We start from the raw sequence: 15,490 nt of genomic DNA on the forward strand, positions 1-15,490 counted from the left end.
AGACCGACAGAATAAGAACAAGTCTTTGATATTAATTATTAGTCTGCAGCTAAGTAAATTATATCATTGAACGCAAAGACCAACGAAACATCCATTCTATAACGACATTAATGAATGTCGCCTTGAAAGAACCATTCTAACCGAGAGAGAGAGAGAGAACAGAACGACTCTCCAACAAGGATCCCGACGACACACTGAACGTAAATATATATTGAGTGAGCGTTCATGTGCAAAGGATTAGCATATCAATTGTTAACATTAATGAACTCTATGTGCCTCCTCTGCTGCCCTTTATGACCCTTTGTTTAACAAGACACCAGCCATGCCTGTTTAGCCCACTAGGGCACATTACTCTACCAATTCTTTGTGACGATAATTACTGTTTGTATGCTTTCTGTGAATTACTTAGTTTAGTAAATAAATGATTTTAAGACAATTGATGTATGGATGACTTTAGTAAAGGCTGGATTCGTGCAGATACAACAATTTACGATGTTTGGAATGAGACTGGACGCGAGGTAAAATACACCATTTAAACCAGAAGATAAATCGGCCTATACTATAATATAATATATAATGTTATAATATAGGAAAGTTATATTAGGAAAATTATAACTTTGTAATCTGAATATTTTCCTTGGTGCCCCGATCTCCTAGTTAATTACAATTAAACGATTAATCAGTTTAATCGCGTGATAATAATTACAGGGAGTTAATTGATAAACATGTCTTCAGTTTAATGGTGCCCCAAAGACACGACAATATGTTGGTATACAATGCAACACTACTGCTGATACACATAAACCAGATGTGTTGCAGACAGACAGTGAGGTTTCTTTCTTAACTGGATCAGTTGCTTGCTCTGCTGGATAAGTGGAACTCTGTCTACAGGTGTGTAGCATTTGTCTCCCTGTGGAAGCTAAGGACCCTGGGATTAAACACCTCCCTCTGCAACTGGATCCTGGACTTCATGACGGGCTGCCCCCAGGTGGTGAGGGTAGGCAACAACACATCTGCCACGCTGATCCTCAACACAGGGGCCCCTCAGGGGTTCGTGCTTAGTCCCCACCTGTACTTTCTGTTCATCCATGACCGTGTGGCCAAGCATGACACCATCATTAAGTTTGCAGGTGACACAACGGTGGTAAGCTTGATCACCAACAACGATGAGACAGCCTATAGGGAGGAGGTCAGAGATCTGGAAGTGTGATACCAGGACAACAACCTCTCCCTCAACGTGATCAAGACAAAGGAGATGATAGTGGACTACAGGAAAGGGCCGAGCACGCCCCCATTCTCATCAACGGGGCTGTAGTGGAGCAGGTTGAGAGCTTCAAGTTCCTTGGTGTCCACATCACCAACAAACTATCATGGTCCAAACACACCAAGACAGTCGTGAAGAGGGCATGACAATGCCCATTCCTCCTCAGGAGACTGAAAAGATTTGGCACGGGTCCTCAAAAAGTACTAGTTGCACCATCGAGAGCATCCTGACCGGTTGCATCACCGCCTGGTATGGCAACTGCTCGGCCTCCGACCGCAAGGCTCTACAGAGGGTAGCGCGTACTGTCCAGTACATAATTGGGGCCAAGCTTCCTGTCATTCAGGACCTCTATACCAGGCTGTATCAGAGGAAGGCCCTAAAAATTGCCAAAGACTTCAGCCACCCTAGTCATAGACAGTTCTCTCTGCTACGGCACGGCAAGTGGTACCGGAGCGCCAAGTCTAGGTCCAAAAGGCTTCTGAACAGCTTCTACCCACAAGCCATAAGACTGCTGAACAGCTAATCAAATTCCTACCCGCACTATTTGCATTGACGCCCCCCCCTTTTTTTTTTACACTGCTGCTACTCGCTGTTTATTATCTATGCATAGTCACTTTACCCCCATCTACATCCTACCTCAATTACCTCGACTAACCTGTACCCCCGCACATTGACCCGGTACCCCCTGTATATAGCCTTGTTATTTGATTGTTGCGCTTCTATTTTTTTTAGATTAGTAAAATTTGTTTTTGAACTCTTATTTTTCTTAAAACTGCATTGTTGGTTAGGGGCTTGTAAGTAAGCATTTCACTGTAAGGTCTACACCTGTTGTATTCGACGCATGTGACAAATAACATTCGATTTGAAGTTGTGCTGTGACTGTCCATAAAGAGGAACAGAAACGGTGGCAAGTTGCGACAGAGGCCGTCTCTAGACTTGACCGTTCATGCAGCTTCAGTATTCTGATCATAGAGTTCCGATCATGGAATTCTGAACGCGTCATGCATCTACACCTACATTTAAAATGTGTCTACCATGTCCACAGTGTGCCCGGATTCTCTTTTCCTCCGTGATATTAAAATGGCAGTATGCATTCTACAAACGGTGGAATAGGCAAAATATTATAACACAACAACTGATGGCAGTAGCTAACTACTGTAGCTAACTAGCCAGCTAACCTCTGTAGCTAGCCAGCAAGCAACGCTAAAGGGATTGCCAAGGGTTTAACATAACTTTTGTTTGGCGAGAGTTTTTCTAAATATTAGCTAGCCGACTAGCATTTATGAGGCCAGCAAACACGGTCCTCACATACTAGGAACATATTTCCTCTAATGTTATAATGAAAAGATGCCTCTCGGTCCCAGAACACAAGTTGTCTGAGGAGACTGAAGAGAAATAAGCACACAATGCATCCCTGACCACCTCCTGAAGTGGTCAACCAGATCTGAACACAATCAGACCAGTCTTTTCAATGCAATCTTCATATTCTGACAGCAGAAGTCGCATGTAAGTGTCAAGTGTAGACAACCTGAAAGACGAGGAGAAACTCATTCGGGATCTCTGTCCTCAGTCAGGATTCACTGCCCTAGTACTTTGTTTGTGAAACCATAAAGCAAAGATATTCTGATTTCAAAGCTGATTGTCCACAAAAACATTATTAATTCACTTAATCGCCTCTCCCTCACATCCAAAGATACTTTCCCCTTTTATCTGTCATGTCTCCCCTAACTGAGCTCAACTGACTGGGTGGGCAAATCAAATTAATGAATGACATCATTACTTAGTCTTAAAATAAGAGATTGCTACTTCTATGCAAATGTTATTGATCAGTACAATAAAATACGTTTCAATTGGTGAGTACGGCACAGTATATCACTGGTGCCGAGCTCCCTGCCATCCAGGACCTCTATACCAGGCGGTGTCAGATAAAGGCCCAACGTTCCTTCAAAAAAAGACTCCAGCCACCCAAGCCATAGATTGTTCACTCTGCTACCGTGCGGCAAGTGGTACCAGTGCCCCAAGTCTGGTACCAACAAGACCCTAAACAGCTTCTACCCCCAAGCCATAAGACTGCTAAACAAGACTGCTAAACAGCTAATCAAATGGATACCCGGACTACCTGCATTGACCCTTTTTTTTAACTAACTCTCTTGCACTGACTGTGCACACAAACCCCAACACACACACACTTAACATTGCAATAAAATCGTAACACAAAGAATTGCAACACATATCATATCGGCACCTATATATCGTGATAATATCTGGCAATCCCTGGCAATTCCCAGCGCTAGTCAAAAGTAGTGCACTATATAGGGAATAGGGTGCCATTTGGGATGCATCCTATGTGGAGCCCTTCTTTAGCTGCGTCTCATAATAACAATGAGTGGGTGTGACAGAAGAAAAGCCTCTGCTGCCACATGGGCCTCCTGACTCCTGAGGTGAGGAGGGTTTCAGTTAGTGGACCTGGGGGATAGGATTATAATCCTGTACACAAAATCTTACGTAACGCATTTTAGTGTTTGCAGGCAACTGGGGACGATTCAGACAGGTTGGGTCCTGTGAGCAGGGAGACACCGTTACATAATGACTTTTAACCAAACTCATAATAATACAATAGGATTTAGAGACCTGGGCAATGATGGAATTGTCTGAGTTTACTACTGACCACTCCCCCTTCCTAACCTAGAGGAGGTCTATGTCCCAAATGGCACCCTATTCCCTATATAGTGCACTACTTCTGATCAGAGCACTATGGGCCCTGCTCAAAAGTAGTGCACTAAATAGGGATTGGGTGCCATTTGGGACAGGCTAAGGTTTTCATTGTGGGTTTATTTTTTTTATGTTTACCCCTTTTTCATGGTATCCAATTGGTAGTTACAGTCTTGTCCCATCGCTGCAACTCCCGTACGGACTCGGGAGAGTCGAGAGCTGTGCGTCCTCCAAAACACAACCTAACCAAGCCACACTGCTACTTGACACTAGGTTCAAGTCCAGGCTCTGTCGCAGCCGGCCGCGACTGGGAGACCCACGGGGCGGCGCACAATTGCCCCAGCGTCGTCCTGGGTAGGGGAGGGTTTGGCCGGCAGGGATGTCCTTGTCCCATTGCACCCTTGCGACTCCTGTGGCGGGCCGAGCACATGCACTCTGACACGGTCGCCAGGTGTACGGTGTTTCCTCCGACACATTGATGCGACTTGCTTCAGGTTAAGCGGGCATTGTGTCAAGAAGCAGTGTGGCTTGGTTGGGTTGTGTTTTGGAGGACGCACAGCTCTCGACTCTCCCGAGTCCGTACGGGAGTTGCAGCGATGGGACAAGACTGTAACTACCAATTGGATACCATGAAAAAGGGGTAAACATTAAAAAAAATAAACCCACAATGAAAACCTTAGCCTGTCCCAAATGGCACCCTATCCCTATTTAGTGCACTACTTTTGAGCAGGGCCCATAGTGCTCTGATCAAAAGTAGTGCACTATATACAGTGAGGGGAAAAGTATTTGATCCCCTGCTGATTTTGTCCCAAATGGCACCCTATCCCTATTTAGTGCACTACTTTTGAGCAGGGCCCATAGTGCTCTGATCAAAAGTAGTGCACTATATACAGTGAGGGAAAAAGTATTTGATCCCCTGCTGATTTTGTATGTTTGCCCACTGACAAAGGAATGATCAGTCTATAATTTTAATGGTAGGTTTATTTGAACAGTGAGAGACAGAATAACAGAAAAATCCAGAAAAACACATGTCAAAAATGTTATAAATTGATTTGCATTTTAATGAGGGAAATAAGTATTTGACCCCTCTGCAAAACATGACTTAGTACTTGGTGGCAAAACCCTTGTTGACAATCAGAGGTCAGACGTTTCTTGTAGTTGGCCACCAGGTTTGCACACATCTCAGGAGGGATTTTGTCCCACTCCTCTTTGCAGATCTTCTCCAAGTCATTAAGGTTTCGAGGCTGACGTTTGGCAACTCGAACCTTCAGCTCCCTCCACAGATTTTCTATGGGATTAAGGTCTGGAGACTGGCTAGGCCACTCCAGGACCTTAATGTGCTTCTCTTGAGCCACTCCTTTGTTGCCTTGGCCGTGTGTTTTGGGTCACTGTCATGCTGGAATACCCATCCACAACCAATTTTCAAAGCCCTGGCTGAGGGAAGGAGGTTCTCACCCAAGATTTGACGGTACATGGCCCCGCCCATCGTCCCTTTGATGCGGTGAAGTTGTCCTGTCCCCTTAGCAGAAAAACACCCCCAAAGCATAATGTTTCCACCTCCATGTTTGACGGTGGGGATGGTGTTCTTGGGGTCATAGGCAGCATTCCTCCTCCTCCAAACACAGCGAGTTGAGTTGATGCCAAAGAGCTCCATTTTGGTCTCATCTGACCACAACACTTTCACCAATTGTCCCCTGAATCATTCAGATGTTCATTGGCAAACTTCAGATGGGCATGTATATGTGCTTTCTTGAGCAGGGGGACCTTGCGGGCGCTGCAGGATTTCAGTCCTTCACGGCGTAGTGTGTTACCAGTTATTTTCTTGATGACTATGGTCCCAGCTGCCTTGAGATCATTGACAAGATCCTCCCGTGTAGTTCTGTACTGATTCCTCACTGTTCTCATGATCATTGTAACTCCATGATGTGAGATCTTACATGGAGCCCCAGGATCTTGCATGGAGCCCCTTCCATTTGCGAATAATCGCACCAACTGCTGTCACCTTCGCACCAAGCTGCTTGGCGATGGTCTTGTAGCCCATTCCAGTCTTGTATAGGTCTACAATCTTGTCCCTGACATCCTTGGAGAGCTCTTTGGTCTTGGCCATGGTAGAGAGTTTGGAATCTGATTGATTGCTTCTGTGGACAGGTGTATTTTATACAGGTAACAAGTTGAGATTAGGAGCACTCCCTTTAAGAGTGTGCTCCTAATCTCAGCTCCTTACCTGTATAAAAAGACACCTGGGAGCCAGAAATCTTTCTGATTGAGAGGGGGTCAAATACTTATTTCCCTCATTAATATGCAAATCAATTTATAACATATTTGACATGCGTTTTTCTGGATTTTTCTGTTGTTATTCTGTCTCTCACTGTTCAAATAATCCTACCACTAAAATTATAGACTGATCATTTCTTTGTCAGTGGGCAAATGTACAAAATCAGCAGGGGATCAAATACTTTTTTCCCTCACTGTAGCGAATAGGGTGCCATTTGGGACATAGACCTCCTCTAGGTTAGGAAGGGGGAGTGGTCAGTAGTAAACTCAGACAATTCCATCATTGCCCAGGTCTCTAAATCCTGGCACTGCGCTGCAGTGCCTTAGACCACTGCGCCACCTGGGAGGCCCTCATTGTGGGTTTCTAATGCCGTTTCTTAACAGAAGTCAGCTCTACAAGCTTTTGGGACATGTCTCAGAGACAATGTCACGCTCACCTTAAAACAATAGGCTATTGAAAAATGGGGACAGTGATACTCTAAGCATAGGTTCTCCATTTGCTTATCCACACAAAAATGGGAAACTGTAAATGCATCAACTACCAGAAAGTGGTGTAGCCATTTCCTTATTTTGACTTGACCACCTTTCAAAACTGGAAACAAATCTTTATTTGATCCTCTCTCAACACCCTGACTCAACTATAGCCTCAGCCTTATTTTGACCCCCTCTCAAAATCCAAACACTAGCTAACCCAAGCTGTATTTGTAAACCCTTTCTTTAAGACCTTAAAAATGCAGCCCACACCGGGTGCGCAAGGACAAACCAACTTTGATCTACAATATTCTGAGCAGAGAATTTTTAAATCTATCCCCAACCCTCCACACTATACTTGATCTAGCATGGAGGACAGGAACTACAGGCCAGGAAATGCTTTATGCAAAAACAAGGTTTCTGTACATATTTCTTGACACAGCCCAAGGCTGGCCTAAGAAGGCAGAAAATGAAATCTAGAAACCATGTCTAATTTGAGCTAGTGAGGAAACCACAGAACTGACTGAACACATGGAGCTTAGTGTAACTGATTTGCTGTGGTTGAAAGTGACATGTCCCAACCCACTCAGCTGTTCACGTTAAGAGAATTCTGCACCTGCCACCAGTGTACACGTGTGTGTCCTTGGACCAGGCAAGCCAGTCAGAGGCCGAGTAACAATGTCAACCCCAGAGGTGTCTGATATAGGTTCACTATTTTAGAGTGATCATAACCAGGGCCCACTGCTCTGATTCCTGTCTTTTTGGGTAAGGTGTTAGTGAATGCAAATAACTAAGTTACAACACTTAAGACACCAACTTTTGATTTTTATCTATGCTCAAAGACTCCACTAAGTCTGATCAAATGAACAGCAACACGAAAATAGACAAAAGTATATCATGACTTCGTGAAGTTGAGGTTAGGCTACGTGTTAGCTACTAAGTGGCAGAACGCCTGTAAAAGGCCATAACGTCTTGATTATTTCTTAATATTATGGCATAGTAATTTGTATTCAAATATCATTGGGCAAATAGTTAGCTAACCATACAGTCAAACAAGCTAGCTAACGCTAGATACTATCAGTATGATGGTGGAGTCACTTCTTCATGATGGGAAACCGAAAGCGAATAAAGCCAAATCCTTTCGGCTAGGCTAAATAGCATTAGCGAGTTCGACATATTGCAGTCTGTGTCATTTACAAACTTACCTGGGCTCTTGAGGTTATATTTGTTCTCCATTTTAACAAGTCAAGTGGACTCAAAATGTAGCTCGCGTCTGTTTAGGAGAGACAGCTGACACACGCACATCCAGCTAACACTAGCCAATACTGACTTTTGATTCGTCCAAAACATGCGAGCAATGTATTCGGTAAAGCTCACCGAGAGCCAAAAGTCGTATGCAGTTTACCCTAAACAGCTGTCATATGAGTTAGTTAGCTAGAAAGGAAGTCCTGACGTGGCACAAGTTTGTTGTTCCACGAATTTGGTGAACGACCTGTTCGAACAGAGAAAAATGTCAGTCGTGTGACGTCACATGAAAACGTAAACAGGAAGTAGTCGAACTGTAAAGGATTTGAACGACAAAACTTTATTAACACACTTTCTTTCTTTCCCTCTATTATGATATACTGAACAAAAATATCAACGCAAAATGCAATAATTTCTAATATTTTGCTGTTACAGTACATATAAGGAAATCAGTCAATTCAAATAAACTCATTAGGCCCTTATCTATGAATTTCACATGACTGGGCAGGGGCGTAGCCATGGATGGGCAGAGGCCCACCTACTTGGGACCAGGCCCACTCACTGGGGACCCAGGCCCAGCCAAGCAGAATGAGTTTTCCCCCACAAAAGGGCTTCATTACAGACATCAATTATCTTCAGCACCTCCTCAATTCTCTGGAAACAGATCTGGGGGACATTCCTGCAGTCAGCATGCCAATTGCACGCTCCTTCAAAACTTGAGACATCTGTGGCATTGTGTTGCTTGACAAAATGGCACATTTTAGAGTAGTCTTTTATTGTCCCCAGCACAAGATGCACCTGTGTAATGATCATGCTGTTTAATCAACTTCTTGATATGACACAGCTGTCAGGTGGATGGTTATCTTGACAAAGGATACAATGCTCACTAACAGGGATGTAAATAAATTTGTGCACAACTTTTGAGAGGAATAAGCTTTTTGTGAATATGAAACATTTCTGGGATTTTTTATTTTAGCTCATGAAACATTGGACCAGCACTTTGCATTTATATTTTTTGTTCAATTTTTTATATTTGCGTGCATGCGAGATAGAGATAGAGAGGTGGAAACTGAGCTGCACTTCCTAACCTCCTGCCAAATGTATGACCATATTAGATACATATTTCCCACAGATTACACCGAAAACAAATCAAATTTTGATAAACTCCCATATCTATTGGGTGAAATATCACAGTAGCAAGATTTATGACCTGTTGCCACAAGAAGGGTCGACGCTGGAGATGAGAAGCAAGTACATGGAGTGAACATTTAATTAGCATGGACATGGAACAGGACAGCGTCTGGACATAAACACATTACGACATTAATGCAGACACAGGGATCAAACGGGGGAGCAGACAGTTATAGACGGGGCAATCAACAAAGGGAAGGAGTCCAGGTGAGTCCAATGACTGCTGCTGAGCATAATGATGGTGACAGGTGTGCGTAAAATGAAGGGCAGCCTGGCGCCCTTGAGCGCCAGAGAGGGAGAGCGGGAGCAGGCGTGACAGCAACCATTGATGAATAAACACCATTGTAAATACAACCCATATTTGTTTATTTATTTTCCCTTTTGTACTTTGACTATTTGCACATCGTTATAACTCTATTCCTATGAGTGTAATGTTTACTATTCATTTTTGACTGTTTATTTAACTTTAGTTTATCTATTTCACTTGCTTTGGCAATGTAAACATATGTTTCCCATGCCAATAAAGCCATTTGAATTGAAATTGATACATCAATTTGTTCATCATTATGTTCAAAATGTATTCAACAAAACTGTACTCAAAATTTACTGAGAGCATATTCTATAATTTGAGCCAAAGCAGGATATTAGCTATTTATCCAGAAACACTTTTAATGGGATTGCAGTGCCCCTTCATAGCTTCATGGTGAAATAGGATTAAAGAGAGGGCTGTGCAGCTGTGGTTAATGTCATCTCTACAGTACCCCAGGGCCCTTCCCTTCTACCTCTTTGCCCTCCAGTCGACTCTGTCTCTGGACTGCCAGCCAGATGTCCCCCACATCAGCCTGCCAATTTGCATCAAGAGAAAAATGAGTGCACAGGATTATAAGTGTTTTTTAATCTTCATTTGATTAAATCCCCCTCAAATGATTCACAAAAAATACATGATGTCATTTTTTTGATATCACACACTCAAAATCAATGAGTGCCCAGCAGGAAATTTCTAGCTATGTGTGCATTACTAATGTGGCCCGGCCATTCCATGACTGACTCCCATTTTATAACATCATCATACAAGACAGCACATAATCAGGGTTGGATATTGATACCCACAACCCTCCAAATGTGGGTAGATGTTGTCATTGGCGGCTAAATAAGAATGTCTATTTTACGAGCCACGTTGGCGGGTGGTCACACAGAGCATCTGGGAACAGTAAAAAAAAATATGAAAAACCCACATGTAGAAGTTGGTCGAATTGACAAGAAAGGCTACTGAGGTGTGACATTGTTCTAGTGTTTCTTTGCCAGTTACATCGTTTTGTTCACCCGCTAGATTGTTTTCAATTTTAGTTTGAGTTTATTGCAACTGCCTGCTGCTAGGAAGACATTGCAGTCATATTTTTTTCATCAGACAAGGGAGTGACCAAGTTACCACAGTAACGTCCCGTCCCTTAAAGGGGTAGCTGAAAATGTTTAGCTGTGTTTGAATACCCATACAAACATACTTAATGAGTATATACTATACACTATAAGTTCATTTTTGTATACTGTAAAAGAACGGTATCCTTTCAGTAGAGTGTACAAGTGCTTCGTCCTGTCTACCCGGAAGTTGATGCTGTTGCTATGCAACTTCTTGTTAGCTTGTTAGCATAACAAATTACTAGCTAGCTAGACATCTTACGACTTCATTAACAATGTCCACTGAGAACGCACAATGACTATACCATGTAGCTAAGCTAAGAATGACATGAATAATCAAGTCTATACATTTTGGGTAGTTAGATAACATAGAGTTAATATACTGGCAAGTTCGACGTATTAGTAGTCAGCTATCTTTAGGTAGCTTGCTAACATACTGGTACATACAAGCAATTGCTGTAATGACATTCTATGCGGTTCATAAGGCTAGCGTAGCTATCAAATTGTCAGCCAACATAACTTGTAATGTAACTTATCTGAGAAGTCATTACTTTATTACATTGCTAAACATTTTCTTAACATTTGTCATAATTAGTTAAAGCAATGAATTTGTATCAGCTCTTGTTGGATTTCGGGTGCATATTTTCCACCATTTTCTTCAAATCTGAAAATGTTGTGAAGCCACGAAGAATTGCGTTATGGGCCCTAAAAGCACGGAAATAGTGTCCACTGCTTGTAGACTTTGTATTTTGGCGAATGTAGTATGACATCTGTTTTTTTTTAACACTAACTATATACATACTATGACCAATAAGCATACTACATACTCAATTTACGTCACATATAGTAAGGTTGGTGTGGTTAGTATGAGTATTCGATTAAAAAGCATGAGCTGGCGCACACCCAGAAAAATTAGTTTGGGTGGAGGTGCTGACTAACGGCGAATAAACTATAAACTATCAAAATAAAGAAAGTCGCACACTCCATGTATAAACTCCCAGCAATTTATTGGGTATTTACCAATGTTTCAGCATCACTGTAAAACGGATATTTGAAAATAAAAGAAACCTTAACCTGACAACAAATGAGATATTGGCAAAACAAACTAACAGTTCGGCAAAGTGATGCCGAAACGTTGGTAAATACCCATTCAATTGCTGGGAGTTTATACATTGAGTGTGCGACTTTCTTTATATTGATAGTTTATAGTTTATTCGCCATTAGTCAGCACCTCCACACACTCATTTTTATGGGTGTGTGGTTTAAAAAAGTTTTAAAAATCTCATTTACTTGTAAGTAAATATACCATATGGAATTGTCTGGGCAGGATCAGGCAGTGTTCTTTCAGGTGGAGGATTTGATCAAAAGGCTGGAACATATGGCTTTATTGGAGCAGCCCTTGTAGAAAAAGTGAAGAGAACTCAGATGCTTCTCTGAGAAACTGGGGTAGAAAATATGGGCGAGAAAAACAACATTATCCATGCCTAGTTGTAAGGCCTGTCTGTACTTTAATGATAGATTAATGTCCTCAATATCTTGAACCAGAATATGTACAGAATCAAATGGCCAATCATACACTAAATACTGAATCTACAATTGTTTGGATCTCACTATTTTGGTTTGTCTTAATTTTCGCATTAATCTTCAACCAGAGACACTTTGAGAGACTACTTTAGCTTTCATACTTTATTGCAAAGGACACCGCTGCTGTTAAAAAACAATATGTACATATATATTAACATGTGTCAAGGTCATTTTCTTGACAAGAACACAAACAAACACCATGGGCACAGTGTTTTCCTAATGGTATCTTTCCAGATCAACTGGCAAAGTACTATAAAGGGGATGGTAATTGACTGACTTGTGTTTCCATATGAATTCCCACTGCAGGTGTTGTTATTCTGCTTCAGTGCTTGTGTTCCCATACATTCTGTCCTTCAGATCAATATTATTTGTCCTGTATGGGCACAGAGGGCATTATGATGTACATTGGGCCCTCCAAGTCATGCTTTAGCAGAGTCAACACAGCACAGAGCCTTTCTCCTCTAAGAGCTGGTTTGCCCTTGTCCTGGCCAGGGCCAAGTCTTCATTGAGCAGATTTCTTATCACAAGGGACTTCCTGGTCAGATGAAGGTTAAATATATAAATAATACATTGAACAAAAATATAAATGCAACATGTAAAGTGTTGGTCCCATGTTTCATGAGCTGAAATAAAAGATCCCAGAAATGTTCCATATGCACAAAAAGCTTATTTCTCTCACATTTTATGCACAAATTTGTTTATATCCCTGTTAGTGAGCATTTCTCCTTTGACAAGATATTCTATCCATCTGACTGGTGTGGCATATCAAGAAGCTGATTAAATAGCATGATCATTATACAGGTGCAGCTTGTGCTGGAGACAACAAAAGGCCGCTCTAAAATGTGCAGTTTTGTCATACAATACAATGCCACAGATGTCTCAAGTTTTGAGGGAGCGTACAATTGGCATGCTGAGTGCAGGAATGTCCACCAGAGCTGTTGCCAGAGAATGGAATGTTCATTTCTCTATCATAAGCCGCCTCCAACGTCATTTTAGAGAATTCGGCAGTACGTCCAACCGGCCTCACAACCGCAGACCACGTGTATGGCGTTGTGTGGGTGAGCGCTTCGCTGATGTCAACATTGTGAACACAGTGCCCCATGGTGGTGGGGTTATGGTATGGGCAGGCATAAGATACGGACAACACAATTGCATTTTTTCAATGCAATTTGAATGCACAGAGATACCGTGACGAGATCCTGAGGCCCATTGTCGTGCTATCATCCGCTGCCATCCCCTCATGTTTCAGCTTGATAATGCACGGCCCCATATCGCAAGGATCTGTACACAATTCCTGGAAGCTGAAATATCCCAGTTCTTCCATAGCCTGCATACTCACCAGACATGTCACCCATTGAGCATGTTTGGGATGCTCTGGATTGATGTGTACGACAGCATGTTCCAGTTCCCGCAAATATCCAGCAACTTTGCACAGCCATTGAAGAAGAGTGGGACAACATTCCACAGGCCAGAATCAACAGCCTGATAAACTCTATGCGAAGGCGATGTGTCGCGCTGCATGATGCAAATGGTGGTCACACCAGATACTGACTGGCTTTCTGATCCACGACACTACCTTTTTTTTAATGGTATCTGTGACCAACAAATGCATATCTGTATTCCCAGTCATGTGAAATCCATAGATTAGGGCCTAATGAATTTATTTAAATTAACTGGTTTCCTTATATGAACTGTAACTCAGTAAAATATAGAGAAATTGTTGCATGTTGCGTTTATATTTTACTTTTTTTTTTTTTTTTTTTTACATTTTAGTCATTTAGCAGACGCTCTTATCCAGAGCGACTTACAGTAGTGAATGCATACATTTCATACAATTTCATACATATATATATATTTTTTTTTCTGTGCTGGTATACTGAACATTTTTGTTCAGTATACCTTGCTGCCATGCTGTTTCTTTGTATTCTGCTGACACTTGCTGGTCAATGTATGAATAGTGTTGCCCTAGATCTAGTCTTAAAGGGAAACCTATAAAACTATATGCACTCTGCAAAGTCAGTGTTTGGACACTCCAAATTGCTGTGAGTGTCCAAGAGTGAGACGACTGGGGCATTCTCAAACGTTATAGGCATTCTGTATGAAATGTCAATATACATTTTTAAAGCAGAACTATGTCACCTAACATCAGACACCCGTCAGTCCTAGAACACAGGCAGCGCAGGATATTCCAATGTACAGAATTCATTTTAGGAAATCCTCAGTCTTCAACGTTTGCAGCTTCACTTTTCACCTGAACAGGTGTGCTTCCAGGTTCTTCCACACAGGTGCAGATTTTTTTATTTAACTAGGCAAGTCAGTTAAGAACTAATTCTTATTTAAAATGACGGCCTAACGGGAACAGTGTTCAGGGGCAGAATGACAGATTTGTACCTTGTCAGCAACTTCTCGGGATACTGGCCCAACGCTCTAACCACTAGGCTATCTGCCAGATGAAGGAAAGGACACAAGCAGAGGAAGCTCCTTTGGCATCAGACTAATTGGCATCACCTAGACTTTACTTTACTGCTCTCCTAAAATCCTGTTACCACAAGAAAGAATAAAAACGCATATAGTGTACTTGCCCACAGTTTTAAGGAGACTCACCCCAGTCACCACCAGATGGAGCTTGAGAACGGTGATATATCTGCACTACATTAAATAATGTTGAGCTGAACTTTCTCTAATAATTCCTTGTCAATAGGTTTGCTAGGCTGCGTTGTCTGTCAGATGCACACACCCGAAATAATTTCACATCAATTATGTCGGCAAGGTACGTTTTTCTTCTCTAAAAAGTTTTGAATAACCATGAGTAGCAAGTGTTCATCCACCTTATTGTTGAGGGGACGTCACATCCAGTAAAACCAGTAGCTAAGTGCGTCATATGCTCATGTGAATGTTTTTTGTGTTTACAGTACGTCGACATTTCTTTACTTGTTGCTTAGCCAGTACAAAGTAAACAATGTAAGAATTCGAAATACATAACAGTATTCGTGAAAATTGTTGTTACAATGTTTTAAAAGATTGCCATGCAGTTCATGCTAGCCCACATGAAAAAAACGATAGTATGCTATGGTTAAATACTATCGTTTTTCACTGTAGTGTTTTTGCAGACTTTACACCATTACAAAAAAATTATGCAGTTTTGAAACTGCAGGAAAGTGCAGTTACTGCAAAAGACTGTTCATTTGGACGCGGTATTTGCAGCATACTGCAGTTATATCGCATTAATAAAATAAGGCCCAAGGGGGTGTGGTATATGGCCAATATACCAAGTCTAAGGGCTGTTCTTATGCACTACGCAACACGGAGCGCCTGGATACAGCCCTTAGCTGT

General features: G+C 42.0%; 2 protein-coding genes across 3 annotated transcripts in view; one reads left to right on the top strand and one right to left on the bottom strand.

Moving 5' to 3' along the window:
- The window catches only part of ube2j1 (ubiquitin-conjugating enzyme E2, J1), a 47,649-nt gene that overhangs the window by 27,811 nt on the left and 4,348 nt on the right, over positions 1-15,490 (bottom strand). The window contains 1 exon segment of one of the 2 annotated variants that reach the window (NM_001139996.1): positions 7,927-8,232. The exons of the other annotated variant lie outside the window; for it this stretch is intronic. Coding sequence (NP_001133468.1) covers positions 7,927-7,957 — 31 coding nt within the window. The 5' untranslated portion in view covers positions 7,958-8,232. 2 annotated transcript variants of the gene reach the window in all.
- LOC106607715 (ankyrin repeat domain-containing protein 6) overlaps positions 14,722-15,490 on the top strand; it is a 59,508-nt gene continuing 58,739 nt past the window's right edge. The window contains exon 1 of the mRNA XM_014204967.2: positions 14,722-14,927. The gene's annotated coding sequence lies outside the window, so the exon portion shown is untranslated. The remainder of the gene's footprint in view (positions 14,928-15,490) is intronic.

This window comes from Salmo salar, chromosome ssa06, assembly GCF_905237065.1.
Source record: "Salmo salar chromosome ssa06, Ssal_v3.1, whole genome shotgun sequence".
Lineage (NCBI taxonomy): Eukaryota > Metazoa > Chordata > Actinopteri > Salmoniformes > Salmonidae > Salmo > Salmo salar.